This window comes from Gopherus evgoodei, chromosome 11 (assembly GCF_007399415.2).
Source record: "Gopherus evgoodei ecotype Sinaloan lineage chromosome 11, rGopEvg1_v1.p, whole genome shotgun sequence".
Classification (NCBI taxonomy): Eukaryota; Metazoa; Chordata; order Testudines; family Testudinidae; genus Gopherus; species Gopherus evgoodei.
Window position 1 is genome coordinate 24,274,106 of NC_044332.1, and position 27,289 is coordinate 24,301,394.

The following is a 27,289-nucleotide window of genomic DNA, read 5'->3' on the forward strand; positions in this document are numbered from 1 at the left end:
TTTTTAATGAAGCAATCTACAAAGATTGTTTTTGTCAGCGATCTAAACATTCTTTATGTTTAACAAAAAAAAAAAAAGGGCAATTAATTGAATGGAATTATGCCCAAGCTTTCACTGTTTGCCTGGCTCCCATCTTCCTGAAAAAGTGTACTTGAAGTATCTATTATATGACTACAAACAAGAACCCAATTAATAAATAGCATTTGGCAGCTGATTAAAAAGAAAGAACTGGAGTCTCACTTAGTGTATCAAAAGTTGTACCTAGAGTGATGAATACTGCAAATGTTTCCTTCAAATATTCTCTCAAATGTAAAAGTGAATTTGCCTAAGCCACTTTCTACAAATGTATAAGTTATCAAGTTTTATCAGTTTTAACTTTCCAGGCTCTAGTATTTGTATTAAAAGTGGTATGTTTTGTATGAGAGAGTACATCTCTTGAAGTGGCCAGCAGATGGGGCTCTGAAAATCTTTTGCCAGAGCTCGAGATAGAAAGTAGTAAATGAACCAGATTTGGCTCTAAGCCCCACACACTTTACAACTAATACAAAACCATTTAGTTTTGTGCGACTATAAAGAGTGAAGATTAAATGTAAACTCTTCACACAGGCAGTATGTCTGAAAGCACTGTAATGATGAATGATGGCTTGGATAAGGCTTTGCTGCCCTGAAGGGAAATGCTTCAGATTTTCCTCCTCATCATCATCATCTACCTCTCACTGAGGGATTTCAAGCCAACCTCCAAATTTATAAAAATGTCACACTTATCCAATCACAGAACAAAACTAATATCGTGATCATAACTAATCAGCACAGTTCAAAGTTTTTATTCCACTCTAAAATACTTGTAATGGATTGTTTGTTATCATCCTTAAAAATTTTAAAGCAACAGCAATCAAACTAAAGCACAAAAACATATCTGAGTAATTCAAATTAATGAATAAATTTTAGGAAGTCATGATCTGCTCATGGACATAGTACCCAAAGAAAAAGAGGTTAAATTAATCAATTATTATTACTACTAATCATTATTAGCCACAAATTATTTGCTCAGCTGTAGTTGTATATGAAACCCACAGAGAGTACGTCTTCACTGCAGAATTAACTTGGGTGATTGGCAATCAAGTGTAAGAACCATGGTTGGCCAAACTCAGGTGTGAGTGGCCACACTACAAAGCCGTACCTGAGGATGTCCACTTGGCTGCATCCACAGTGGTGCTGTACTTAACTTGTGTGAGCTGCTAGAAGTATCCCATGGTTCCTAGTGGTGCAGTAAGCTTAGCTACTCTGATTCCCAGTGAATTGTAGGAGAACTTGTTTATCCTTCTGGGCATAGAGAGAATTGTGAGAAGGCATTGGACTTGAGTGATTTAGCCAATGTCCTCACTGCAAAGATTAGCAACCCACTTGTAAGCAAAACCCAGTCTTCTAAAGCTTTTTGTGTGTAGATGAAATCTGGAGTACAAGCATCCGAATAGGAGCCCAAGTTAACTCTGCAGTTAAAATTGGGTGAGTGGCTGCCATTAGTAGTTTCCCAATTCTTCATTTCACCAAGCCCTTATTACATTTATTTAATTTTAAAAAATATATTTCATGCTTCCTGAATAAAACCATTATTCTCTTAACAGGAAGGCAAATTTTGGATAATAATCTATACAGTCATACTTACTGTAAATGTCAGGGGGAGGTTGTGTGTCTAGTCCCTTTCTCTGATAACTTAATTCCTAGATAAATTACTCTCTAAAATACTCAATTGATCAATATTATAAAATCTTTTAAAAATTCATAAATGCAGAACTTAATATTTTTATCTAATGCACATTTATCTTCAACTGAAGGTCATTGTTCTCAGAATGTGATTTGTTCATATGAACTGAATTGGAAATCAACTTCAGTTCATAGTGCCATATGCTTATTTATGTTGTCGTTTTGCAATCATATTGTCTGTGTTGTGGAACTGTTTACACCAAATATTTTTATTCATTTTGTGAAGGCTGTATGCTGCCTGACTTTTAAAATAGTGCTTTTTGTGGTCACATTAGCTTAAACACTCCATACATTGTGTATTTTCCCAGCATGCCTAATTTAAAATAAGTAACACACTCTCTTGCCCGGCATGATTGTAACTAAACATACATCTCCTTATTATGAAGTCATCTAGAGATGTATTTGAGGAATGCTCATTTCCCTTCTCAGTACCCCCAGTACTAACCATTGCCTTGTCTGCATTTGTGCCCAGGTCATACGCCAGCCCTGGCTTGCGCTCCTAACAAAGACGTGGCTGACTGCCTGGCACTCATTTTGGCTACCATGATGCCTTTTTCTCCTTCCAGTTCAATGATGCCTTTCAACTTCGTTTGTTTTAAAAAAGACAATTTAAGCAGGACACATCTCTGCGATGGCTCCAATATGGGCAGCATTAACTCTTACAGTAAACCCTTGAGTAACAGTATAGGAACAGAGGATGGGTACAATGAAAATGATTCTGATTCTGAAACGTTTTGACTTTGGTATTCAAAGCTTTTTCTTAATTGCATTCGGGTTGTTTTGTTTTTGTTTTTGTTTTTTAAAAAAAGCTTGAATCCCACATTATATTTTTAAAGTATTATTATTGACTGAAACTTCTGGTATTAGGCATTGAAAGGATTAGGGATATTAAAAATAATCTAGCCTTTAATATAGAAGTTAGGGATTTTCGTTTGAATGAATTCACATTTATGTTCTGTAGTTTCAAGTTTCACCATGTTTTCTTTAGGCCCCAAGTGCTCCTGTGAAAGTTTCTACCTCTTTTTTTAAGTAGAAAAATAGAAAATGCCTTTTTCTTTTTGAAAGCACAAATGAACAGGGAACTGTTGTATAAAATATTCATATGTCCTAGCTGTATAGTTGATACACAGACGTCTTTCCAATGTGGCTTTCTTAGATTCCAAGAAAGAACCCCAACCCTCTCCTCGTTGTCTCTTTCCTAGTTAACACAGGTTCTGATGAGTAGATAAGTTTGTTACACAAACCAAAGGTAAAGTTGTGCATCTTTTTAAAGTACTGCCTGTATTACCTTCTCTAAGGGAAATAAAACATTTTACACTCTGCATGTATTAAGCACTTAAATATACAGAAGGCACTTTTTAAAGATCTTAGGTACAGCACACAATTAGAAGAATACTGATATAAAAATTTAAGGCCAAATCCTGCTTGTGTCTCTCATACCAATATTTCCCCACTGACATGAGTGGAATTACTTGTGTAAAGTCAGCATGATTCAGCCCTTGATTTGTTGTTTTTTCAATTCAGCACAAACATATATGGTTTATTTGCACTACAGAATTAGGGTCATTAGGAGCTTCTGTTACCTGAGCAATTAACCACCAATCTGAGATCAGAAAAAAAAATAAGCTGTTGATTTATGATGCATCTATATTTTGTTGCCAATTTAAATTGGTATTTTTCATTTTCTTTTCTAAACTTATATAGCTTATTTTTACCAGGAATGTTACCAGGTTTTAAAATACTTTTGCCAATATTTGGGTTATAATGAATAAAGCCAAGGTAAATACAGAGCAAGTGAAAGCATTACATCAAAAGTGGACATACCAAACAAACGCTAGTAAATTTGAAAGCATATTATGGAAAGGGAATCATGATGTACTAGAACAGCCGATTGACACCAGCTTGCTTAAGCAACATCAACATTGTGAATATATCTACTCCTTCTGCCAAAGCTTCTAGGTCAAATGGACCCCGTTCCTCGTCTGGAACAGATGTACAAAAGGAAGACTGAGACTTTAAAAAAATAAGCAAATAAATTACCATGAACTAACCAGCTCTATACCACGAGGACCAAAATGCTTCAGTATTTAAATGGAAGATTTTAATTTTTTTCTGAATGCAAGTGACAGAATGAAGTAATTTTTTCTAAACAATAAAAATGTAAACTTTTTGAGTAATGAATAGTCTGGGGTGTATTTTACATTTTATGACACAAATTTCTAGCTGACAGCTTGACGTTTTTAACCGATGATGTGTTGACCACAGTGTATTTTTTTCCAGTCTAGAGAGAATGTTCATATACTTTTAATGTAAATGTGTTTATATTTATTTTAAATGAAACCAATGCCCAGGAAAAATAACTATGACTTGTTCTCCTTTTTTGTGAATCTTATTTGGCATAACACAAAATGAAATGTGAATATAAGCCAAGCCTGTTGGCTTGAGTGGGGAGGAGGGTGGGCATGTGTAGTGTGGCCACATGGGCTCAAAACTAACCTCAGGTTCTTACTCATGGCTGGATCTAATGTGAAGATGAAACAACCAGCCTGTTGGTAAAGGGTGGAGAGTGAATTTGTGCATTGCACCACTTGAGCACCCTTTATTACACAGATTAGAGCATAGGAAAAACTCACAACTTCCTTGCGGGGAAGAGGGGGGCATCATAACGCAGCTAAGGTATGTGGCACAGAGGGAATAGAGGAGATGTAATGTGGCTTGGAGTAAAGAAATTTGTTGAAACTACCTATAATTCCCACTCAGGCTGTTTGCAGGCTTAAGTCTATGCTGGAAGAATGGGAGGTGTCTCCTCAGTAAACACTTTAGGCAGGGCAAAGGAAAAAATATTTTTTTGTTTGTTTTTAATTGCCAATTCTGACAGTATTCTATATAATGTCAACATTTTCTAAAATTTCTTGATAGGTTCCCATTCTTCATGAAGGGGAAAAAAACATTTTAAGTATGTAATTCTTAGACTTTTAATGCATATATGGGTATCTAGTAGTATACATAATACATTCCCTGTAATTTTCCCTGCTAAAATTAAATGATTTTAATGTCTCTATGAATATTATGGAATAGAACATTTTAAATCTTAAAGTTAAAAAAATATCTCAAGGGGTGTTCCCTTTAAGGATTCACATTTCTCTTTTTCTGTGTTTTGCTGCAGTGGAAATCCCAAGCTCCTGAACTAGGAGGCTTTCCCCTCCTACATTAGTACTGTATGACTATTTTGATTTTTTTTAAATTGCTAAAGAGCAATAACTACTTTACTTAAAGCACTGAAAATAAGGGGAGAGACCAACATGGAAAGAGTGGTGGGTTCTGTAGTGTCTGTTTAGAAGTGAATGGAAATCCCACATTTTGCTTTTTGTTGTTTCTAAATGGAATGAACACTTTAAACTTCATTTCCCTTTTTTTTTTTTCATTAGAAGGAGAAAAGGGGTCACAATTACCCTAGAAATGCAGAGGTAATAATCGCAGTGGTCATTTAAAAAATTCAGCATTTCCTATTGGCTACCACACAGTGATAGCGAAGATACCATCATTACTTCCTACTAAAATATTGGTATCTGTGGTATTTGTCAATAAGTGCTGACTTTATGATGACCCATTATATCTAACATTATAGAACTGTAGATGATTATTGAATTTCTTTGATCATTCTGTGGTCCCAATTCAAAATCCACTGAAGCCAGTAGAATATGATTCCTATTGAATTCAATGGATTTTGGAATGAGTACAATCTACAAATAGCTCAAGTGTTTATCTGGTATTGTCTACTTTAAAACAAAAACAAAGGAACGAAATCTAAATTTTCTCATTGACTACAAATTGGTCATCCAGTTTTAGCGGTGATTTCAAGCATGCTATATTACAGGAATCGTAGAAAAGATATCACACATGCTTCGTTGGTTACCCTCTTAAGGGCACTGGGAAAGTCATGTTTTGACCATGGTACTCTTAGGAGAAAAAAAGTACAATATGGGTGAGATTTTCAAAATTGCTCAGCTTTGGTTTAATTTTGCTCTTACTGAAGTCAACGAGAACAGGGTTAGGTAAAATGTTGAACACTTTTGAAAATCCCACCCTCGTTTTTATTAGTACAATAATTTGTACACACTTATAGAAATAAATTTGTGATTTAGGACTTGATCTTGCAAACATTTAAACATGGGAATAATTTTACTCAAGTAATAGTCAGTCCCACTGAGTTAATGGAACTATTCACAGGAGTAAAGTTACTCATGTGCATAAATGTTACAGGATGAGGCACTTCAGTCCTGATTCTGCGAGTTATATGGGCTACCTCTGTGCCTGTACACAACATGGGGCTCTATGTGAATGCACTGGTCCGTCCCCATGGTTCTACGTGAAGGATCAGGGATTTTAGTTTATATTTTAACCACAGTTATAGGTGGACTTCATTGCAGGAATGGTTCTCAAGTCTCTATCATAAATACCAAAAGTTCCAATCTTCAAATTGCCTAAAATCTGCCACTATTCCACATTGAAATAGCTATGGGAATTTCAGTTTATCATTACTAAAAGGGCACCATAGTATGTTTGGTACTTTTTTATGCAGTAAACAGCTGCCAGATTTATTATTAAATCAGAACAAATACATAAAATGGATTATTATCCTTTGTAATGCTGAGAAACTTGGTTATGTATCAGTTGGGATGAATTAACAACTTTGTGATTTTTTTTTTTTGTCATGTAAGAAACTTTAGAGTGCCTTTTTATATTTGTGTATTCTGGAAGTATTTTGTGAAACTTATCTTGTCTTTCATTTGAGTGTTATCAAAGCAATATAATACCAGTAAATTTTCAATTCAAGCCTTTTTGGAAAGTATAAAGTAGTTTTTTTCTTTTTGTATGTTCTACCTGCATTGAAATGAAAATTAATTTGCTAAATTTCTATAGGAAATTATGTATAATTTTTGCAGTGCTGAAAAGGCTTTCTTATTACACAAAAAGTAAACTTTAGGTCAGTGTTTATAGGGCAGGATGTTTTAAAATAGTGACAATCTGAGTGTGTGCATAAAATGTAATTCTATGCGTTTCTTATGCAGTGATCTACATATTAAAAGCCAATAACCTTATGTTTTGTAGTTTTGTCTTATTTTATGCTTTAGCATGTGCAATATATCTTTACAAACCATGGTGATACAAATCTGGTGCCAGTGTTATATTTTGCATAACATATTTGTAATAAACAATCTAAAATACTGTTTGATGGTTTGATGGTTTTGGTGGGTTTTTGTCTGTAATGTTTTCTTATGTAAATTGGAGTTTAATTACTTCAATAAATGTCATAACTGTACAAAATGAGGGGGAAAAAAATTACTTATTCCAGTGAATGACTTGGAATCCAATCTGAATCTGTTCAAGCACAGCTTAGTATCTTTTTCAACTACTGAATGCTGTATTAATGTAATGAAGTACCCTGACTGTAAACTACTATTGAAATGCATTCAGATGGTTATTTTTACAAATAAAAATGGTACAAATATTGTTTCAAAACTGAGTGATATATTGTTTGTTTAAAACCACTGCATGTTTATCGAAAACTTTTTGTGAAATTACACTAGAAAAATGTTTTAAGCAGTATAGCAGAACAAAGATGGATAATGTAGGTTGACCTGTCTATACTTCATTTTGTATTTCTACATTTTTTCTTACACATTGACTATCTCAATTGGCTCAAGAAATGGACTAGGATAGTATTAACTACTGTGTAAGTAATTTTATTCAGTTATGTATTTGGAAAAATGTCATCTTGAATTTTTTTTTCAAAATTAAGTGGCCGCAAAAAAATTCAGACTATTTCATTAAAACTGTATCACTGTATCTTTAGGGACTAGCCAATACTAAAATAAATTCAACCATACAATTACCTATTTTAATATTATAAACCTGTATGTTCCTCTTTGTAGTAAAAAGGGTTAATATAAAAATGAGCTGCATAACTAGGTATTCAGCTAACTTTTATGGGGGAAGAAAGATACAGGGTTAAATTCTAGCTCCACCTATAGTAACCTGCAGCATGCATAACTAGAATTCTACCCACTTGAAGAGACTAAAATACTGTAGATAGTGTTGAGGAAAAATGGGAAGAAGGCAGAACACTGTATCACTATGCATATGTCAGTATCTGTAGCAAAGGAGCCACAGCACTCAGTAATGTGCATTACATTTTTCTGAGCTCCTTGTAGTCTGATATGAAGTCCACAAGTCCCCTGAAATGTTTTATTTTGTCACAAAGGTGCAGACTTTTTAGTTTTTAAGGCCTGGTCTATATTGGACGGGGAGGGGAGAGATTGATTTAAGTTACGCAACTTCAGCTACACGAATATGTAGCTGAAGTTGACATACTTAGATCTACTCACCATGGTGTCTTCACTGCAGTGAGCAGGGCCGGTGCAACCATTTAGGCGACCTAGGGCCCTAGGATTTGGGGGCGGCATTTTCTTCGGCTTCGGCCGCCCCGGTCGCTGCCCGCAGCTAGGCAGGGGAAGCTGGGGCAGGGGAGCGCGGGGAGGGCTACCTGCAGCAAGTGGGGGGGGCAGCACGCAGGGGAACTCCCCACCCCAGCTCGCCCCTGCCTTGCCTCCACCCCAAGCACGCCGTCGCTGCTTCACTTCTCCTGCCTCCCAGGCTTGCGGCGCCTAAACTCGGGGTGGAGGCGGAGAAGGGGTGAGCTGTAGGGGGCCTCAGGGCAGAGGGTGGGGAGCTGCCGCGGGGGGGCGCCTCAGGGCAGGGGCTCGGGGACAGGGGAGGGTGCAAGATGGAAGTTTTGCCTAGGGCGCAAAACATCCTTGCACTGGCCCTGGCAGTGAGTTGACTGCTGCAGCTCCCCCGTTGACTCTCCCTGCACCTCTCAAGGTGGTGGAGTACAGGGGTCGATGGGAGAGCCCTCAGGGGTCAATTTATCACATCTAGACTAGATGCGATAAATCAACTCCTGCTGGATCGATCACTGCCCGCCGATCCAGCAGGTAGTATAGACATACCCTAAGTAACTTTTATTATTGCCCGATAGCATAAGCAGTATTGTGGTTTTACCGTAGTTCCTCTTATTTCCTGAGATCACACACTATTCTTTTGGAGTTTGTAAATAATTTATACCATGGCAGATACTTGGGGTTATAGTTCCTCTCAACCTGAGGATGTCACACCCAAGATCCTTCTATGTGAAGATATCTCTCAGCCTTGAGCTGTTGTCGGATTCTGACTGTAAGGTAGAGAACGTTGTCCTTAGAAGACCCTGTTGCAGGAGAGAAGAAAGAACATGCCTCAAAGACTCAAAGCTCCCCTAGCAGTATGTGAGGCACATGACAACCTGAGGGCTCAGTCTCACATGCAACAGGGGAGCTACCCTTTAGAGACATCTATTATAACTGGCCACATAAGGGAATCAGAGCCAAGTCCAGGTTAGGAGGAGGGCCAGACTTCATTTCAATCAGATCATTCTCCCTGGCATCCAGGGGCAGTTCAGACTTGGAAGAGGTGACTAGGGAGGAGTCTCCCCTAAGGAAGTCCTGTAAACATACGAATCCTTGTAACAAACTTCTCCCAAGATTCTCCAATCTAGTGCAAGAGCTGCCCAGCCAAATGACTACACTTAAACCCCAGCAGCCCTCTTCCAGAGCAGCAGCTTTACTCCTTCCCCCTCGCAAGCCCTTAGATAAGAAAAGTGTAGACCAACGGTCCTGAGAATCTGCTTTGTGGCACCTTCTGAACCTGCAAGGTGGTTGGGAGCCTGGGAGAAAATGCCACTATACCTCCTTTTTTCTTTTTCTTTTTTGGAAAAGGCCAAGTGTCAATGTTCTGTCTTCACATATTTGCTGGGAGAAACTATGACCCAAGTGTCTGGATTGATAGAGAAGTCCTTGAAAAATAAACACCAGGTAAGGAAAATATCCCTTTATGGATCTTCTGCTCAAGTTATCTTTTGTATTACACATTGGTATGACAGCTCTACCATGGAGGAAGCTTTGGTTTTGTTTTGTTTTTTCCTTCATAGAGTTTTCAGCACTTTTCAAGTAAAATGCCCCATTGTATTTTGGAAAAAACCTCAAATATTTCTGTTCAGTTGCTATGTTTTTGAAAGATCTGATGTCTTCATCAAATCCAAATGCATCCTCTGAAACTCAAGGTATTCATTTTATCTATGTATTTTCATAGCTACCTTCAAGATCCTAAATTGTCCTTGGCCCCCCTGCTCTGTATCTCTTACAGAACGGCTTGGAAAACCAGACAGTGCCTACTAGCAGAGTTTCCTCCTTGTTTTTTTCCCCCCTGGGACGTTTGGGCCCTTTGCCCAAGTGGCAGGTGGTTCTGTTTACCATTCTTACCCCAGCTCTGTGCCAGTCCTAGGAATCTATTGCTGTTGGCCCCTAGAGCTGCCAACTTTCTAATCGCACAAAAGTTAACACTGTTCCCCTGCCCCTTTCCTGAGGCCATGCCCTCTTCCCCTTCCCCGAGCCTCTACCCCCTGCTCAATACATTCCCCCTTCTTTGGTGGCTCCCTCTTCCATGCCCTTACTCACTTTCACTGTGGTAGAGGGTTGGGTGGGGGAGGAAGTGAGAGCTCTAACTGGGGATGTGGCTTCTGGGATGGGGCCAGAAATGAGGGGTTCAGGGTGCAGGAGGGGGCTCCAGGCTAGGGCAGAGTGTGATGGCTCGAGGTGGAGGGTGCAGAATCTAGGCTGGGGGTCAGACGAGGGGTTCAGGGTGTGGGAGCGGGCTGCAGGTTGAGACAGGGGTTTGGGGTACAGGAGGGGTTCCAGCCGGGGAGATGGGGCTGAGCGGTTCAGGGTGTGGGAGGGGGCTCTGGGCTGGAGGTTAGGGTTGGGGGGTGTGAGGGCTCTATCGGGGGCTGCAGGCTGGGGGGTGGGACTGAGGGGTTGGGGTGCAGGAGGGGCTCCAGCCAGGGGGATGGGGCTGAGCGGTTCAGGGTGGGGGAGGGGGCTCTGGGCTGGAGGTTAGGGTTGGGGGGTGTGAGGGCTCTATCGGGGGCTGCAGGCTGGGGGGTGGGGTTGAGGGGTTGGGGTGCAGGAGGGCTCCAGCTGGGGAGATGGGGCAGAGCGGTTCAGGGTGGGGGAGGGGCTCTGGGCTGGAGGTTAGGGTTGGGGGGTGTGAGGGCTCTATCGGGGGCTGCAGGCTGGGGGGTGGGGTTGAGGGGTTGGGGTGCAGGAGGGGCTCCAGCCGGGGAGATGGGGCTGAGCGGTTCAGGGTGGGGGAGGGGCTCTGGGCTGGAGGTTAGGGTTGGGGGGTGTGAGGGCTCTATCGGGGGCTGCAGGCTGGGGGGTGGGGTTGAGGGGTTGGGGTACAGGAGGGGCTCCAGCTGGGGAGATGGGGCTGAGCGGTTCAGGGTGGGGGAGGGGGCTCTGGGCTGGAGGTTAGGGTTGGGAGGTGTGAGGGCTCTATCGGGGGCTGGGGCTGAGGGGTTGGGGTGCAGGAGGGGCTCCAGCCGGGGCGATGGGGCTGAGCGGTTCAGGGTGGGGGAGGGGGCTCTGGGCTGGAGGTTAGGGTTGGGGGGTGTGAGGGCTCTATCGGGGGCTGCAGGCTGGGGGGTGGGACTGAGGGGTTGGGGTGCAGGAGGGGCTCCAGCCAGGGGGATGGGGCTGAGCGGTTCAGGGTGGGGGAGGGGGCTCTGGGCTGGAGGTTAGGGTTGGGGGGTGTGAGGGCTCTATCGGGGGCTGCAGGCTGGGGGGTGGGGCTGAGGGGTTGGATTGCAGGAGGGGCTCCAGCCGGGGAGATGGGGCAGAGCGGTTCAGGATGGGGGAGGGGCTCTGGGCTGGAGGTTAGGGTTGGGGGGTGTGAGGGCTCTATCGGGGGCTGCAGGCTGGGGGGTGGGGTTGAGGGGTTGGGGTGCAGGAGGGGGGCTCTGGGTTTGGGGCCCAGGCTGGGACAGCTGCTTGGGGCAGGGGGTTACCGCTTAGTGGCTCCCGGTCAGCGGCACGGCGGGGCTAAGGCCGGCTCCCTGCCTGTCCTGACTCCGCACTGTGCCCTGGGAGCGGCCAGCAGGTCTCGTGTCTATGTGGAGCACAGCAGGTTCCTTCCCACAGGCACCACCCTGCAGCTTCCCTGGGCTGCAGTTCTCGGCCAATGGTGCGCGGGGCAGGAGTAGTGGGGGAGCCCCATGGTCCCCATGCCTCGGAGCTGGACGTGCTGGCTGCTTCTGGGGCAGAGCGCGGCGCCAGGACACACGGGGACTAGCCTGTCTTAGTGCCACAGCACTGCCGACCGCACCGTTAATGGCCCAGTCGGCGGGTGCTGACTGGAGCCACTAGGGTCCCTTAACGACCAGGCTCTCTGAGGTTCTTCTTCCCACAGCCGTACAGCTTGCCCGCGCCACCGTGGCTGCTCCCTCTTCCCTGCACGTTGACCTTCCCAACATGGCAGGCGCGTGTTGCCGACTGTAATTCCCGAACGGAATGGACACACCCTTACGTAACGCAGAGCCCGACCCGCCCAACATGGCCGACGGGCCCCTCTAGGTCCTGACCTCTCCAATATGGCTGGCCGGTTCCTCCAGGCTCGGACCTTTCCATCATGGCGGACCTCTTCCCCGGTTTGTGCGCCGGCCACGCCCCCGCCCCTTCTCCTCCTCCTCCTCGGGAGACGCGCGTGGAGGCGGTGGCGCTGGCGGGCGAGGGGGGCTCGCTCGGCGGGGGCGATGGGCAGGGGTCCTGGGGTGGCGGCCGCGCTGTTCTACGGGGCGGTGGCGGCGCTGGTGCTGCTGGGGGTGCGGGACGTGCTGTTCCTGTACGAGGAGAACCAGTGCAGCATGACCTACATGTACGAGTACCCCGAGTACCTGGTGAGTGCGGGGCCCGCGGGCAGCGGGGCCGGCTGCTTCTCCCTGGGCGCAGCGCCTGGGCACCTGCCCGCCCCGCTCACTGAGGCGGCCGCTCCCCACAGTGGATGTAACAGGGGTCAGACCTGCCTTTGGCGTGTCACTAGCAAACCGGTTTCTCCGGTTCCTTTCCACGCTCAGGGCGTTTGTCAGCACCCGGCTGCTCTGTTTTAGTCCAAAGGTCCCCTGGGTTTCAGTCCCGAGGGGCCATTAGCTCCTCTGCTCAGACCGTCCTGTCTCCCACAGGCCACTGAATCCCCCCGGCTGCAAGCCCTGCAGTCAGGCCAGTAACCTGTGTTTGCCTCTAAGGTGTTAGCGCCTGTGCAGAGAGTTTAGCCTGGCTTGTGGGTCACCAGTGGGTGGTGTTCACACCCTGCACTCTGGTCACTGAAAAACTCACACCAAGAAAGCAGTTGCATGACTGTTAGAGCGCTACTTTTCTGTAATGTGCTGATTCCTTGTAATTCTGGTTTTGAATAGAACGCCACCTGAATGGTGTGTCATGCAATTTAAAACAAATCTACTTAAAATTGTATTAAGAGTTTGTATGCTGTGGAGAAGCTTGCAAAGCAGCTGCTAGTAGTATATCTTATATAATCTCTCTTCAGCAAGGTAAAAACTGACTTTTCCTGGGGATGTTTGTGAAAGTGATGCTGCACAGATTGCTGTCTCATATACATAACGTAAACAAACCCAAAAAAGTGCTTTTTCTGCAAACTTTCAGTTATAAACAGGTTAGTTTCTACTTGTAGCAATGGTAAGGACAAAACTTTCAGACAAATGAAATTCCATCTCTCTATCTGTGAGTGGCAGATGAACCTTTAAGATTTTACAAAGCAAAAATTTGGGGCCAGATTAGGATCTCTCAATGTTTCTTTAAAAGCTTATGATAGATTTCTTATAGTATTATCCTACTTATATCTAATGCATTTCCCCTGTTTCTATCTAAACATGAAATAACAAATAGTATTTAAAAGAGTAAAGAACTCCAACTTCAGAGAGAAATATTTTCCATTAGTAATAATTAGCTATATTTGTCAATAATCTATGCATCACGTCCCAGGAGAAGGACTTTGCCATTGTTGAGACTAGATTGATGTGCATTGAGCAACCTCACAATTTATTACACAAAGAACCAGCTTTGTGCCAACCTGAGCAAGATGCAGATGACGGCCTTTCATCAACACCAAAAAACCAAGTGGAAACTAAATCTCATTTGGGACCGAATCCCACTGGCTAATCATCTGAACCCTATCTACCTGGGAGTGACATTGGACCGGACGGTTTCCTTCAAAACAGGGAAAGTTAGCACCTGTAACAATATCCTCTGAAAGTTGGTCTCCTCAAAGTGGGAACCAATCCAGTTACTTTGCAAACCACTGCTATCACCTTGTGCTACTCCATACAGTATGCATGTCCAGTTGTCATGGAATAACAGGATGTCTGAAGCCAACACCAAAGGATAGCCTGTACTGACTGGCTGGCATTGCACTACCTGATATCAGGAGGAAGGTAACAAGTCAAAGGGAAAGATCATGGCAGATGAAACTCAAGGCATTCATTATATGATCATATAGGAATAATCAAATGTCTTGTATTATGAAAGAGTTTTATAACCAGTCTTGTGCCTTTGGATATGACAGTTGGCAAGGCACGACTGAGGTTATGGAATGAAAGACTATGTGCAGCTGGATGCACTGAAATAGATCTGGCACCCCAGGAGGACTTTTCCAGAAAGCCCAATACAGACTGGTGGCGGTGCCTGAATTGCCTGCCCTCGCAGACTGGCAGATTAAAGACTAATATAAAATGGGATTACTTTAATGACACGAATATATGGGAGTGCAGTGAGATGCAGACCATGGAGCACTTACATGTTTGCTAACTCTGGGGAAATCTGTACAAAGGAGGATCTTGCTACAGAGAAAGAAAGAGCCATATCTTGTGCATGCTTCTGGAAAAACCTCTAGTTTGTGCCAAGGACACAAGAAGAAGTATCTAAAGTGACACTTTCATATGGTGTAGGACATTAATCTGAACAATAAAATCTGATAACTGTTTGTTTTTCTTAGTTTTATTAGTGAAAGATAGAAAGATTTTGGGGGTTTTATAAGGACCACTTTGCCCTGAATCAAACGAAGATAGCTATTTTCCTTTGAATTTGCTTTGCAAATTATCTTTTACGATGACAAACTTTTTTCAAACACAGGATTATGATTTAATTGCAGAATCTAGTAATAGGAGAAGCCATGCTGTGGAAGAGAGCTGGTGTGTATGCACACACGTTCTGTACTTGTACAGAGCTTTTTGTAAAAATAGTCCCTCCTCAAAACAACTATGGCCATGTCTACATTAGAAAGCTTACAGCAGTACCGACGCAGCTGCGCTACTGTAAGATCTCCTGTGTATCCGTTCTATGCCAGCGGGAAAGAGCTATCCCGTCAACATAATTAAACCACCCCCAACGAGAGGTGATAGCCAGGTTGGTGGGAGAATGTCCCCCAACATACTGCTGTCCCCATTAGCACTTCTGTTGGTGTAATTTGTCGCTCGGGGAGTGTTTTTTCACATCTCTGAGCAACATAAGTTATATTGACAAAAGTGCTAGTGTAGACATGGTTTATGCCTTGTACTTCAAGGATGTTTTATCTATCTACATCCTTCATGAACTTAGATCTTTGGCAGGGACTAGCCTAAATCCTGTTATTGATCTGCTGAATGACTTGTCAGTTGTTGCAGTGTGTATAATGATGGAGTGCTGATTTTTTTTTTAATGAAATGTTTCCCAACACAAATAACTTATAGAAAAAAGTCACTATAATAAACTGATATTTAAGCATCCTGTATATACTGTACTGCAAATCACTTTTCCAGCTAGTGGTCAGTTATTGTTTGGTGGGTATGAGATGAAAACTGGGAGTGTTGTTTGTGGAGGGGAAAAGCAGTAAAGCACTTTTCTTTAAACAAAGTATTGCACTGCATGTTCTAAACAGGTAACAAAGCAGCAAGTTAATTTCAAGATCTATTAACTTGGGGACTATCACTTTAGAAAAGGAAAGCACAAGTGAAAGTTTACTTAATGTAAATACATGGGCTAACTTGCTTATCACTTCATTAAACAAAATCATATAAATGATTAGAATCTTTAGAAATATAATATTCAGAACTACCTGTAGCTAAAACTTACTTTAGCTTCAATCTATATAGTACTACCAATTTACAAGTAATTGACAAAATCTCTGTTTTGCTTATAGGACTGGAAGTTGTCTAAATTTAACGCTCACCAGCATGACTGTTCTGTTCATTGATTGTCGGCACTAAAATTCTCATCTGTCTTTATAAGCAAGTTTTGTGGTGGTGAAAGGTGCAAGATTGAAGTGTCAATCTACAGTACAGTGGTAGAACAAGCAGTGATAGTCCAAGTTTCCCCACACTTCCCTAGCAATATGCCTGAAGTCATAGCTGGAGGGACAACATCACAGAATATTCTGTCTCCAAGTATCTGGCTTTTGTTGATTTGGGGCATGGTGGAGGGGGAAGTTTGGGGAAAGAAAATGAGGTAGACTGGATGGCTTAAGTATTGTATTCTGTTATTTATTGCTTGTTTACTGTAGGTTTCAGGAGCTGTACATATACAGAACAAAACCCATCTGCCGTTTATCTTTAAAGTGCCTGTCTAAATGTAGCTAAGGCTGGCAGAGACAGAAAGTTATGAGACGAGAATTTGGTGTATGTCAGAGCTGTTTAGCCTGACCTTAAGTGGCAAGTATCCACATCACAAAAGGTACGTTCACTATTAATTGGCGTTCTTATTTTCAAACACCCAAAAATATGCTAGACACCTCACAAAAACAAATGATGACATGGTACCTAGCCTGAGGCACTTAAACCTAAATTTAACATCACAAAATATGAAGATCCTAAAACTATCTATTTAGAGTTTTATAGTGCTGCCAGTCATCTTAGGCCTGGTCTACACTACGCGTTTATACCGATTTTAGCAGCATTAAACCGATTTAACGCTGCACCTGTCCACACGACGAGGCCCTTTATATCGATATAAAGGGCTCTTTAAACCGGTTCTGTACTCCTCCCCGACGAGAGGAGTAGCACTGAAATCGGTATTACCAAATCGGATTAGGGTTAGTGTGGCCGCAAATCGACAGTATTGGCCTCCGGGCGGTATCCCACAGTGCACCACTGTGACCGCTCTGGAAAGCAATCTGAACGTGGATGCACTGGCCAGGTAGACAGGAAAAGCCCCGCGAACATTTGAATTGCATTTCCTGTTTGCCCAGCGTGGAGCTCTGATCAGCACAGGTGCCGATGCAGTCCCAAATCCAAAAAGAGCTTCAGCATGAATCGTACGGGAGATCCTGGATCTGATCGCTGTATGGGGAGACAAATCTGTTCTATCAGAGCTCCGTTACAGAAGACGAAATGCCAAAGCATTTGAAAAAAATCTCCAGGCTATGATACAGAGTCCACAGCACAGTGCTGTGTGACAAGTGTAACGGAAAGCCAAAGAATCAAATGGACGCTCATGGAGGAAGGGAGGGGGGACTGAGGACTCCAGCTATCCCACAGTCCTGCAGTCTCCGAAAAGTATTTGCATTCTTGGCTGAGCTCCCAATGCCTGTAGGGTCAAACACATTGTCCGGGGTGGTTCAGGGTATATCTCGTCAATTTATTCCCCCTCCCCCCTGTGAGAGAAAAGGGAAAAAAATCGTTTCTTGACTTTTTCAATGTCACCGTATGTCTAGTGCATGCTGCTGGTAGACACGGTGCTGGGGCAATGAACAGCCGCATCCTCTCCCCTCCCTTTCCCGGTGGCAGATGATACAGTGCAGTAGGACTGGTAGCCGTCCTGGTCATCAGCCCCTGAGTGCTCCTGGCTGTCCTCAGGTGAGGTCGGCCGGGGGTACCTGGGTAAAAATAGGAATGACTCCCGGTTATTCCCGGCAGCTGGTACAGAACGGCTGGTAACCATCCTCATCATAGCAACTGGCAGCTGAACTCCATCAGCCCCGTATCCCCCTTCATGTTTAAAGAAAAGATTCTGTACTGCCGGGACTATCATAGCAGCGGGATACTGTGCTCCTCTCCCCTCCACTGTTTAATGTCCTGCCTGGACTATCATAGCTGCTGGAGGCTGCCTCCCCCTCATTTTATCTCACTAAAAACTCAGTGTTTCTTATTCCTGCATTCTTTATTACTTCATCACACAAATGGGGGGACCCTGCAATGGTAGCCCAGAAGAGTTGTGGGAGGAGGGAAGCAACGGGTGGGGTTGTTGCAGGGACACCCCTTAGATGGCATGCAGCTCATCATTTCTGTGGGATCTGACATGGAGTGGCTATGCTCTCTCGTTCTCTGATACACTGGTTCTCTAGTACACTTGCCCCATATTCTAGGCAGGACTGACTCTATTTTTAGATACAACATAAAGGAGGGAATGACCCGGGGGGTGTCATAACTTTCCTACTCAGATCTGAACCTTAGAGTTCAGAACATGAGAAGCTAGCATGAAACCTCCAAACTTAATTACCAGCTTGGATCTGATATCTCTACCATCTGCCAGAAAATTGCAGTGTCTGGCTCACTCTGGTCTCCCCAAAACCTTCCCTGGGGGACCCCCAGACTCAGATGCTCTGAATCTCACTACCAAGGGAAATAACCCACTTCCCTTACCCCTCTTTACCTCCTCCCAGATTTCCCCACCCTGGGTACTCTAGGATATTCCCTGCTTCAAGTCCTTGAAACACAAGTACCGAGAGATCAAATCTCTCCCTCCCCTCACCCAGAGAGTGTGCAAAGTCAGGCTTAGTAAATCTAACACAAAGAGATTTTCCCCCTCCCTTCGTTTCTTAGCTGTAACCAGTGAAAAAACTCAAACAGGTCTTAAAAAGAAAGCTTTTTATAAAAAGAAAGAAACAGACATAAAAATGGTCTCTGTATCAAGGTGACAATATACAGGGTCAATTGCTTAAAAGAAAAAATGAATAAACAGCCTTATCCAAAAAGAATACAATTCAAAACATTCCAGCAACTACACACATGTAAATACAAAAAAACAATATAAACCTATTGTCTTAATATCCTTGTACTTACAACTTGCAAACAGAAGATTAGAGAACTTGGAGATAGAGAGATCACTCTCAGAGCTGAGAGGGCCACCGAACCAAGACAAAGAACTCACCCCCAAACTTCCCTCCACCAGTTTTGAAAGTATTTTGTCTCCTGATTGATCCTCTGGTCAGGCGTTTCAGGTCACTGTTTGTTAACCCTTTTATAGGTGAAAGAGACATTAACCCTTAGCTATCTGTTTATGGCAGGGGGTCATTACCATTTTTGTCTTTGTGCCCCCGGCCGACCTCAGCGAAGGTCAGCCAGGAGCACCCGTGACAGCAGCAGACGGTACAGAATGACTGGTAACCATCTCTGCTACCTTGCAAAGGCAAATGAATGCTGCTGTGTAGCGTTGCAGTACCACCTCTGTCAGCGGCATCCAGTACACATACAGTGACAAAAGGCAAAACGGGCTCCATGGTTGCCATGCTATGGCGTCTGCCAGTGCAATCCAGGGAAAAAGGTGCGAAATGATTGTCTGCCGTTGCTTTCACGGAGGAAGGAATGAGTGATGACATTTACCCAGAATCACCCGCGACACTGTTTTTGCACCATCATGCATTGGGATCTCAACCCAGAATTCCAGTGGGTGGGGGCGACTGCGAGAACTATAGGATAGCTACTGGATAGCTACCCACAATGCAACGCTCCAGAAATCGATGCTAGTCTCAGTACATGGACGCACACTACTGAATTATTGTGCTTTGTGTGGCTGCGTGCATTCGACTTTATACAATCTGTTTTACAAAACCGGTTTATGTAAAATTGGAATAATCCTGTAGTGTAGACGTACCCATAGTATCTGAGTGCCTTTCACTAAAATCAGTAGCAAAATTCCTAGTAGGCGTCAGGAAGTCTCTAGCATTTTTCTCTGTTTGGAGTCTAAACTTAGTTTGTGGTAGGGCTGTTTTGTTTGTTTGTTTGATTAATACAAATTACGGGAAAGAAGGGGTGTCACAAGTGGCCCAAAAAAGCAAGAGGGAAGAGGAGTTGAATGACAGTGCAATTGTTTCGTTCAGTTACTCAGTAAGTCTCATATGTATCTTTCTGGTTATGTTAACTTGATTTTTTCTCTTTCTCCTTGCTCACTTCTCACAGGTTGTCAAGGCTGATTTCCTCACTCTGGCACTTTGAGTTCAGAAGGTGGGGGCCTGCAAGGAGTCTAAAAATTAATACTGGCCACTCCAGGCTTGTATTAAATTTCCAAGGTTACAGCTTTTCTTTGACCTTGGATGGGTAGGTGCTGTTACCACCCAAGTGCAAAACCCCTTTGAGAACCCAGGAAAACACACTTGGGAATTTCTTCCTGTGTCACACCTCATCGCATCCCTGACTGACATAGTTATGACACCAAATGTTTGTAGTGTAGACCCTGCCTGACCCTTAATTTTCTCCTCTTGCCATCACCTTCCAACATTCAAGCAAGTGGTGCTGCTCCCAGACTGTTGATTCATCTCTCTACTGTCTTAAAGCAGTATGGCCTATTGAATGTGTGAGTGGACTGGGAGTTAGGAGGTCAGAGTTTTATTCTCATCTCTGTCATGGATTTGTTGTGTGACCTTGGGTGAGTCAATTAACCACAGTGCCTCAGTTCCACCATTTGTAAAAGTAGGATAATGAGGACTTTTCTCAGTGGTAGCAGATGACAGAACAAGGAGCAATTGTCTCAAGTTGCAGCGAGAGAAGTCTCGGTTGGATATTAGGAAAAATGTTTTCACTAGGAGGGTGGTGAAGCACTGGAATGGGTTACTTAGGGAGGTGGTGGAATCTCCTTCCTTAGAGGTTTTTAAGGTCAGGCTTGACAAAGCACTGGTTGGGATGATTTAGTTGGGGATTGGCCCTGCTTTGAGCAGGGGGTTGGATTAGAAGACTTCCTGTGATCCCTTCCAGCCCTTATAATCTATGATTCTATTGACATATTTGTACAGAACTGGAAGATAAAAGCGCTACGTTTGTTCTCAGTAATATTATATTTAATTGCTATATTGAGAATTTCTCTGAATTATTTTAAGTGAATGGTGATGTAGTTCTCTGTAGCTCAGTCTCTTTGAAATAATAGCATTTTGATTTTTTTCTCTTTGTACATTATATACTGGTTCTAAGTAACAGTATGGTGAGAAGTCATAGATAGGTTGCTAGGGTAATGCTCAAAATTATGAATATTTTGCTTCCTTACGAAGTCCATAGATTTATTTTAAAATGGTTTATCTTTCCACTTTCTTTGTACCCCCTCTAATTCTGCTGTAGTGATTAGAATTGAACACAATACTCTTGGTGAGGGTATACTATTAACTTGTACAGTGCCATTATAACATTTTTCATATCGTCCATCCTATTTCTTATGCTTGTTAATAATTGCATTTGTTGACTGCTTCCGCACATTAAGCAGAGGTTTCCATTGAGCTGGCCATAATGATGTTCAGGTCCTTTTTCCTGAGATGGTACAATTAGTCTAGAACAGGGGTTGGCAACCTCTGGCACATGGCTCACCAGGTACACACCCTGGCAGGCCAGGCCAGTTTGTTTACCTGCTGCGTCCACAGGTTCGGCTGATCGTGGCTCCCACTGGCCGCAGCTTGCTGTTCCAGCCCAATGGGGCCCGCAGGAAGTGGTGCGGGCCAAGGGATGTGCTGGCCACGGTTTCCTCCTGCCCCCATTGCCCTGGAGCGGTGAACTGCGGTCAGTGGGAGCTGCAATCGGTCAAACATGCGGACGCGGCAGGTAAACAGAGTGGCCTGGCCTGCCAGGGTGACACAAGTTGCTGACCCTTGATCTAGAACCTTGTAAGGAGTATGAGTAAAATATTTTCCACTAAATTGTCTTTTTAATCATTTTTACTGACATTTCAGTTAATTTTGGGGAGGGATAGCTCTGCTCATGTCTGCTACATTATCTTGCATTTTTGATGTAAATTCCCTTCTTGTATTGCTTTGCCATGTGAAACACATTTCTTTTAATTAGGAAGGGAAGAAGAGTCTGCCATTTCTGTCCTCCTTGTGAAGGTTTCTTTTACTTTAGTCAATCAGTTCTATTTCCCAGGACGTGTACAAAAAATACTAGTACAAGGGGGATGGAGTGTGTGTGCGTGCAGGTTGGTTGGCTGGTTAGTTAGTTATGGGGTCAGTGGTCTGGCTCTGTAACTGAGATTGAATTGAGGGTGTAGATAACTCGTAACTCTTTCCCAAGAAATTTAGACTCAGACTCAGACTGTAGGACTGGAAGGGACCTCGAGAGGTCATCGAGTCCAGTCCCCTGCCCTCATGGCAGGACCAAATACTGTCTAGACCATCCCTAATAGACATTTATCTAACCTACTCTTAAATATCTCCAGAGATGGAGATTCCACAACTTCCCTAGGCAATCTATTCCAGTGTTTAACTACCCTGACAGTTAGGAACTTTTTCCTAATGTCCAACCTAAATCTCCCTTGCTGCAGTTTAAGCCCATTGCTTCTTGTTCTATCATTGGAGGCTAAGGTGAACAAGTTTTCTCCCTCCTCCCGATGACACCCTTTTAGATACCTGAAAACTGCTATCATGTCCCCTCTCAGTCTTCTCTTTTCCAAACTAAACAAACTCAATTGTTTCAGCCTTCCTTCATAGGTCATGTTCTCAAGACCTTTAATCATTCTTGTTGCTCTTCTCTGGACCCTCTCCAATTTCTCCACATCTTTCTTGAAATGCGGTGCCCAGAACTGGACACAATACTCCAGCTGAGGCCTAAACAGCGCAGAGTAAAGCGGAAGAATGACTTCTCATGTCTTGTTTACAACATACCTGTTAATGCATCCCAGAATCACGTTTGCTTTTTTTGCAACAGTATCACACTGTTGACTCATATTAAGCTTGTGGTCTACTATGACCCCTAGATCTCTTTCTGCCATACTCCTTCCTAGACAGTCTTTTCCCATTCTGTATGTGTGAAACTGATTGTTCCTTCCTACGTGGAGCACTTTGCATTTATCTTTATTGAACTTCATCCTGTTTACCTCAGACCATTTCTCCAATTTCTCCAGATCATTTTGAATTTTGACCCTGTCCTCCAAAGCAGTTGCAATCCCTCCCAGTTTGGTATCGTCTGCAAACTTAATAAGCCTACTTTCTATGCCAACATCTAAATCGTTGATGAAGATATTGAACAGAGCCGGTCCCAAAACAGACCCCTGCGGAACCCCACTTGTTCTACCTTTCCAGCAGGATTGGGAGCCATTAATAACTACTCTCTGAGTACGGTTATCCAGCCAGTTATGCACCCACCTTATAGTAGCCCCATCTAAATTGTACTTTCCTAGTTTATCTATAAGAATATCATGCGAGACTGTATCAAATGCCTTACTAAAGTCTAGGTATATCACATCCACCGCTTCTCCCTTATCCACAAGGCTCGTTATCCTATCAAAGAATGTTATCAGATTAGTTTGACACGATTTGTTCTTTACAAATCCATGCTGGCTATTCCCTATCACCTTACCACCTTCCAAGTGTTTGCAGATGATTTCTTTAATTACCTGCTCCATTATCTTCCCTGGCACAGAAATTAAACTAACTGGTCTGTAGTTTCCTGGGTTGTTTTTATTTCCCTTTTTATAGATGGGCACTATATTTGCCCCCTTCCAGTCTTCTGGAATCTCCCCCGTCTCCCATGATTTCCCAAAGATAATAGCTAGAGGCTCAGATACCTCCTCTATTAACTGCTTGAGTATTCTAGGATGCATTTCATCAGGCCCTGGTGACTTGCAGGCATCTAACTTTTCTAAGTGATTTTTTACTTGCTCTTTTTTTATTTTCTCTTCTAAACCTACCCTCTTCCCGTAAGCATTCACTATACTAGACATTCCTTCAGCCTTCTCAGTGAAGACCGAAGCAAAGAAGTCATTAAGCATCTCTGCCATTTCCAAGTCCCCCGTTACTGTTTCCCCCTCCTCACTGAGCAGTGGGCCTACCCTGTCCTTGGTCTTCCTCTTGCTTCTAATGTATTGATAAAAAGTCTTCTTGTTTCCCTTTATTCCCATAGCTAGTTTGAGCTCAGTTTGTGCCTTTGCCTTTCTAATCTTGCCTCTGCATTCCTGTGTTATTTGCCTATATTCGTCCTTTGTGATCTGACCTAGTTTCCATTTTTTATATGACGCCTTTTTATTTTGTAGGTCACGCAAGATCTCGTGGTTAAGCCAAGGTGGTCTTTTGCCACATTTTCTATCTTTCCTAACCATCGGAATAGCTTGCTTTTGGGCCCTTAATAGCGTCCCTTTGAAAAACTGCCAACTTTCCTCAGTTGTTTTTCCCCTCAGTCTTGATTCCCATGGGACCTTACCTATCAGCTCTCTGAGCTTACCAAAATCCGCCTTCCTGAAATCCATTGTCTCTATTTTGCTGTACTCCCTTCTACCCTTCCTTAGAATTGCAAACTCTGTGATTTCATGATCCCTTTCACCCAAGCTTCCTTCTACTTTCAAATTCTGAACGAGTTCCTCCCTATTTGTTAAAATCAAGTCTAGAACAGCTTCCCCTCTAGTAGCTTTTTCAACTTTCTGAAATAAAAAGTTGTCTGCAGTGCAGTCCAGGAACTTATTGGATAGTCTGTGCCCCGCGGTGTTATTTTCCCAACATATATCTGGATAGTTGAAGTCCCCCATCACCACCAAATCTTGGGCTTTGGATGATTTTGTTAGTTGTTTGAAAAAAGCCTCATCCACCTCTTTCACCTGATTAGGTGGCCTGTAGTAGGCCTGCCAGGGTGCCAGAAGTTGCTGACCCTTGATCTAGAACCTTGTAAGGAGTATGAGTAAAATATTTTCAACTAAATTGTCTTTTTATCATTTTAACTGACATTTCAGTTAATTTGGGGAAGGGATAGCTCTGCTCATGTCTGCTACATTGTCTTGCATTTTTGATGTAAATTCCCTTCTTGTATTGCTTTGCCATGTGAAACACATTTCTTTTAATTAGGAAGGGAAGAAGAGTCTGCCATTTCTAGTTTCTGTCTAGTTTCACTAGTTAGACCCTGTTTCCAAGATTCAGACTGTCTGGAGGAAATGCATCTGTAGCACGGTAGAAATCTGCTTTTATTAAAAAACAAAATCAAACCTCATTCAGAGCTCAATGTGATTTTAGTCTAAAGGATGACTGTAAAATGAATCTCTACTCAATTCATATTTGATATGCGTATACAGAGTCACATCTTCTGACTAGTGACAAAAAATAAGACTGTTTTTTACTCCTTTCAGGCTTATATGGGTAACACATTTAGGACAAAATGAGCTGGTTTCTATTCTGTCTTGTGCATCACCATCAGAATTGTTTGCTAAATTCTAATTACATATCCAGTCAATTTTATTTGTGCAAAACCCACGGAAGACAGAGATACCTAGTAGTCCTATTGAGGGCATAATTTAGCCTGCAGACTTCTTATCACTGGTGTTGATCATTAAGAAGAAAATAACCCAGTTGCATTTGAGTTCAGGCTGAGTGTGAAGAAAAACTCTTGCTTGTAAATGGAGTACATTTGAATTGGAAGCAGGTGAAACACTTTTCAGGTAGAATTGCATTTTAGGGTTTTATCTTTTAAGTCAGGTAAAATTTCATGTCCTGTTTCAGAGTAGAACAATATTTGCACCAGGATGATTCTGGAGCCTTTTATATTTGGGAATAATGACGAGGCCCCAATTTAGGCTCCTGATGCCTCAGGAGGAATTTTTAATGGTCTTTGTGACAAGGATTTCCACAAAGCTGTTTTTCCTTTGAGATATAGAAATCAGGTTGGATCTTTATTTTGTGTACAGATATTTCTTCCCTTTTACTTTGATGTAGTTTCATAATTCTGAAAGATGATTATTGCAGTTCACTCAGACCTTGATTCAGAGCTTACTGAAGTCAATGAGAGTTTATTGACATTAGTGCAATTTGGATTAGGATCTTATTATTCAGCTACTGTTGCCTGTTGTTGGCTTCAGCTTTTGAGATTGGTTATATGTAGCAAAACTAATAAGTAAAACTACCAATTTTTTGTTTTATCTTAGTAACTTTTTGTAGGTCCTTACCGCAAAACCCATTTAAGTGGTCCATTTTGTACACCATCAAAATATAAAGATAAAGCAATGTGTAATACATAAGGTACAATACATTGCTGTACACACAGTATGACTTTTTGTTTGCTACAATATATGCACTTGCTCTTCTGAAGCTAAAACAGCAAACAGAAGCTAATGTATTTCACCCTTCCAGGCAATTGTTAGTCAAGAGAATGAGCTTCTGTATTACAGAAAATGCAAGTCCCAAATTAATTAAAGTTACAATTAAATTACTAAAAGTAGTACAGAGAAAAGAGTATTAGCTGGAGAGACCCACAGGCTGCAGTATATAACACTTTTTTTTTTTTCCTGGTTGCATCATACAGAATAGGTCTCAATTTTTTTTATTTCCTTCACTTACAATTTATAAGAATTTTTTTTCTCTTTTGTAGATTTGCATGGGCATTACTGAGGCTAAATCCGCTTCGTCTGTAATGATGCAAATTGCTTCTTTTGTAGTTACTCTTAATTTGTATTTTAGGAGCCCAGTATCTTGAATTCTCAGGAGTTGCTAAAGATCCTTTAATTTTAGTCAGATACTGTAGGTTTAACCATATGTATTTGTTGTCACAGAAAATAAAACTACCTAAAAAAATATCCAGACGTTTTCCAGCCTATGAGCTCTATCTCTATGGGGAAGGGAATTATGCTGAAGAAAACAAAAATCTGATATTGACAGGGATTCCAGTTCTCTTCCTTCCTGGGAATGCTGGGAGTTACAAACAAGGTAAGAATGTTGAAAGTTGTACAAACAGAGTTATCTTTTTTAGTTAAAGGCAGGAAGAGTTTAGTCTCTGGAATATTACCAAAGACAGACACTTTTAGTGGTCAAAGCTGCTACAGGAATGATATCCAAATGCCTCATTGCTACTACTTTAAGTATAAATAATGGAGACTTTCCTTATGTACAGTGTCGAGGAATAAGGGGCTATATTCTTAGCTGTAAATTGATGTGACTCAGTTGAAGTCAGTGAAGCTATGCTGCTATTCACCAGCGGAGAACCCAGTTGAAGATGTTTACCTGGAATGAGACTTCACAGTTTTTGAAGTCCGTCAAGCCATAGACATATATGCTCAGCCTCTCATTGCAAAAAGAAAAATAATCCAACTGTAGAGAAATGATTTTTAAAAGTACAGGAAGTTGGTTTTATGGGAAAATTAACATACCAATTACATACCTAGCGAAGTAGACAGAGGACAAAAAGATACGTAAGAATTTGGTTACCTTTTATTCAATACTTAGAATATTTAACTGCCCCGTCCCTCCCCCTAAAAAAGCACACCTGTCCTTTTCTTTAATATTAACTCTTGATAGACATGTGTAGTCTGTTTAAAAATATGTAATCAGACATTTCACTCATAATAAAATAACTAGAAATGACGTCAAAGGGGTTTTATATATGCTATCTTTAATATGGTAACACTGTAATCAATAGAGAGCTGATGATTATATTCCTGTATAATGT

General features: G+C 42.4%; 2 protein-coding genes across 10 annotated transcripts in view; both read left to right on the forward strand.

Moving 5' to 3' along the window:
- The window catches only part of ANKRD44 (ankyrin repeat domain 44), a 241,184-nt gene extending 233,897 nt beyond the window's left edge, over window positions 1-7,287 (forward strand). For 5 of the 6 annotated variants that reach the window (XM_030579928.1, XM_030579929.1, XM_030579923.1 and 2 more), the window contains one exon: window positions 2,237-7,287. In XM_030579928.1, coding sequence (XP_030435788.1) covers window positions 2,237-2,502 — 266 coding nt within the window. In that variant the 3' untranslated portion in view covers window positions 2,503-7,287. The remainder of the gene's footprint in view (window positions 1-2,236) is intronic. The other variant, XM_030579927.1, reaches the window with a different exon arrangement.
- Window positions 7,288-12,365: 5,078 nt separating this feature from the next.
- The window catches only part of PGAP1 (post-GPI attachment to proteins 1), a 68,008-nt gene continuing 53,084 nt past the window's right edge, over window positions 12,366-27,289 (forward strand). The window contains exons 1-2 of one of the 4 annotated variants that reach the window (XM_030580240.1): window positions 12,366-12,592; window positions 26,397-26,550. In XM_030580240.1, coding sequence (XP_030436100.1) covers window positions 12,449-12,592; window positions 26,397-26,550 — 298 coding nt within the window. In that variant the 5' untranslated portion in view covers window positions 12,366-12,448. The remainder of the gene's footprint in view (window positions 12,593-26,396; window positions 26,551-27,289) is intronic. The other 3 variants (XM_030580239.1, XM_030580238.1, XM_030580241.1) reach the window with 3 other exon arrangements.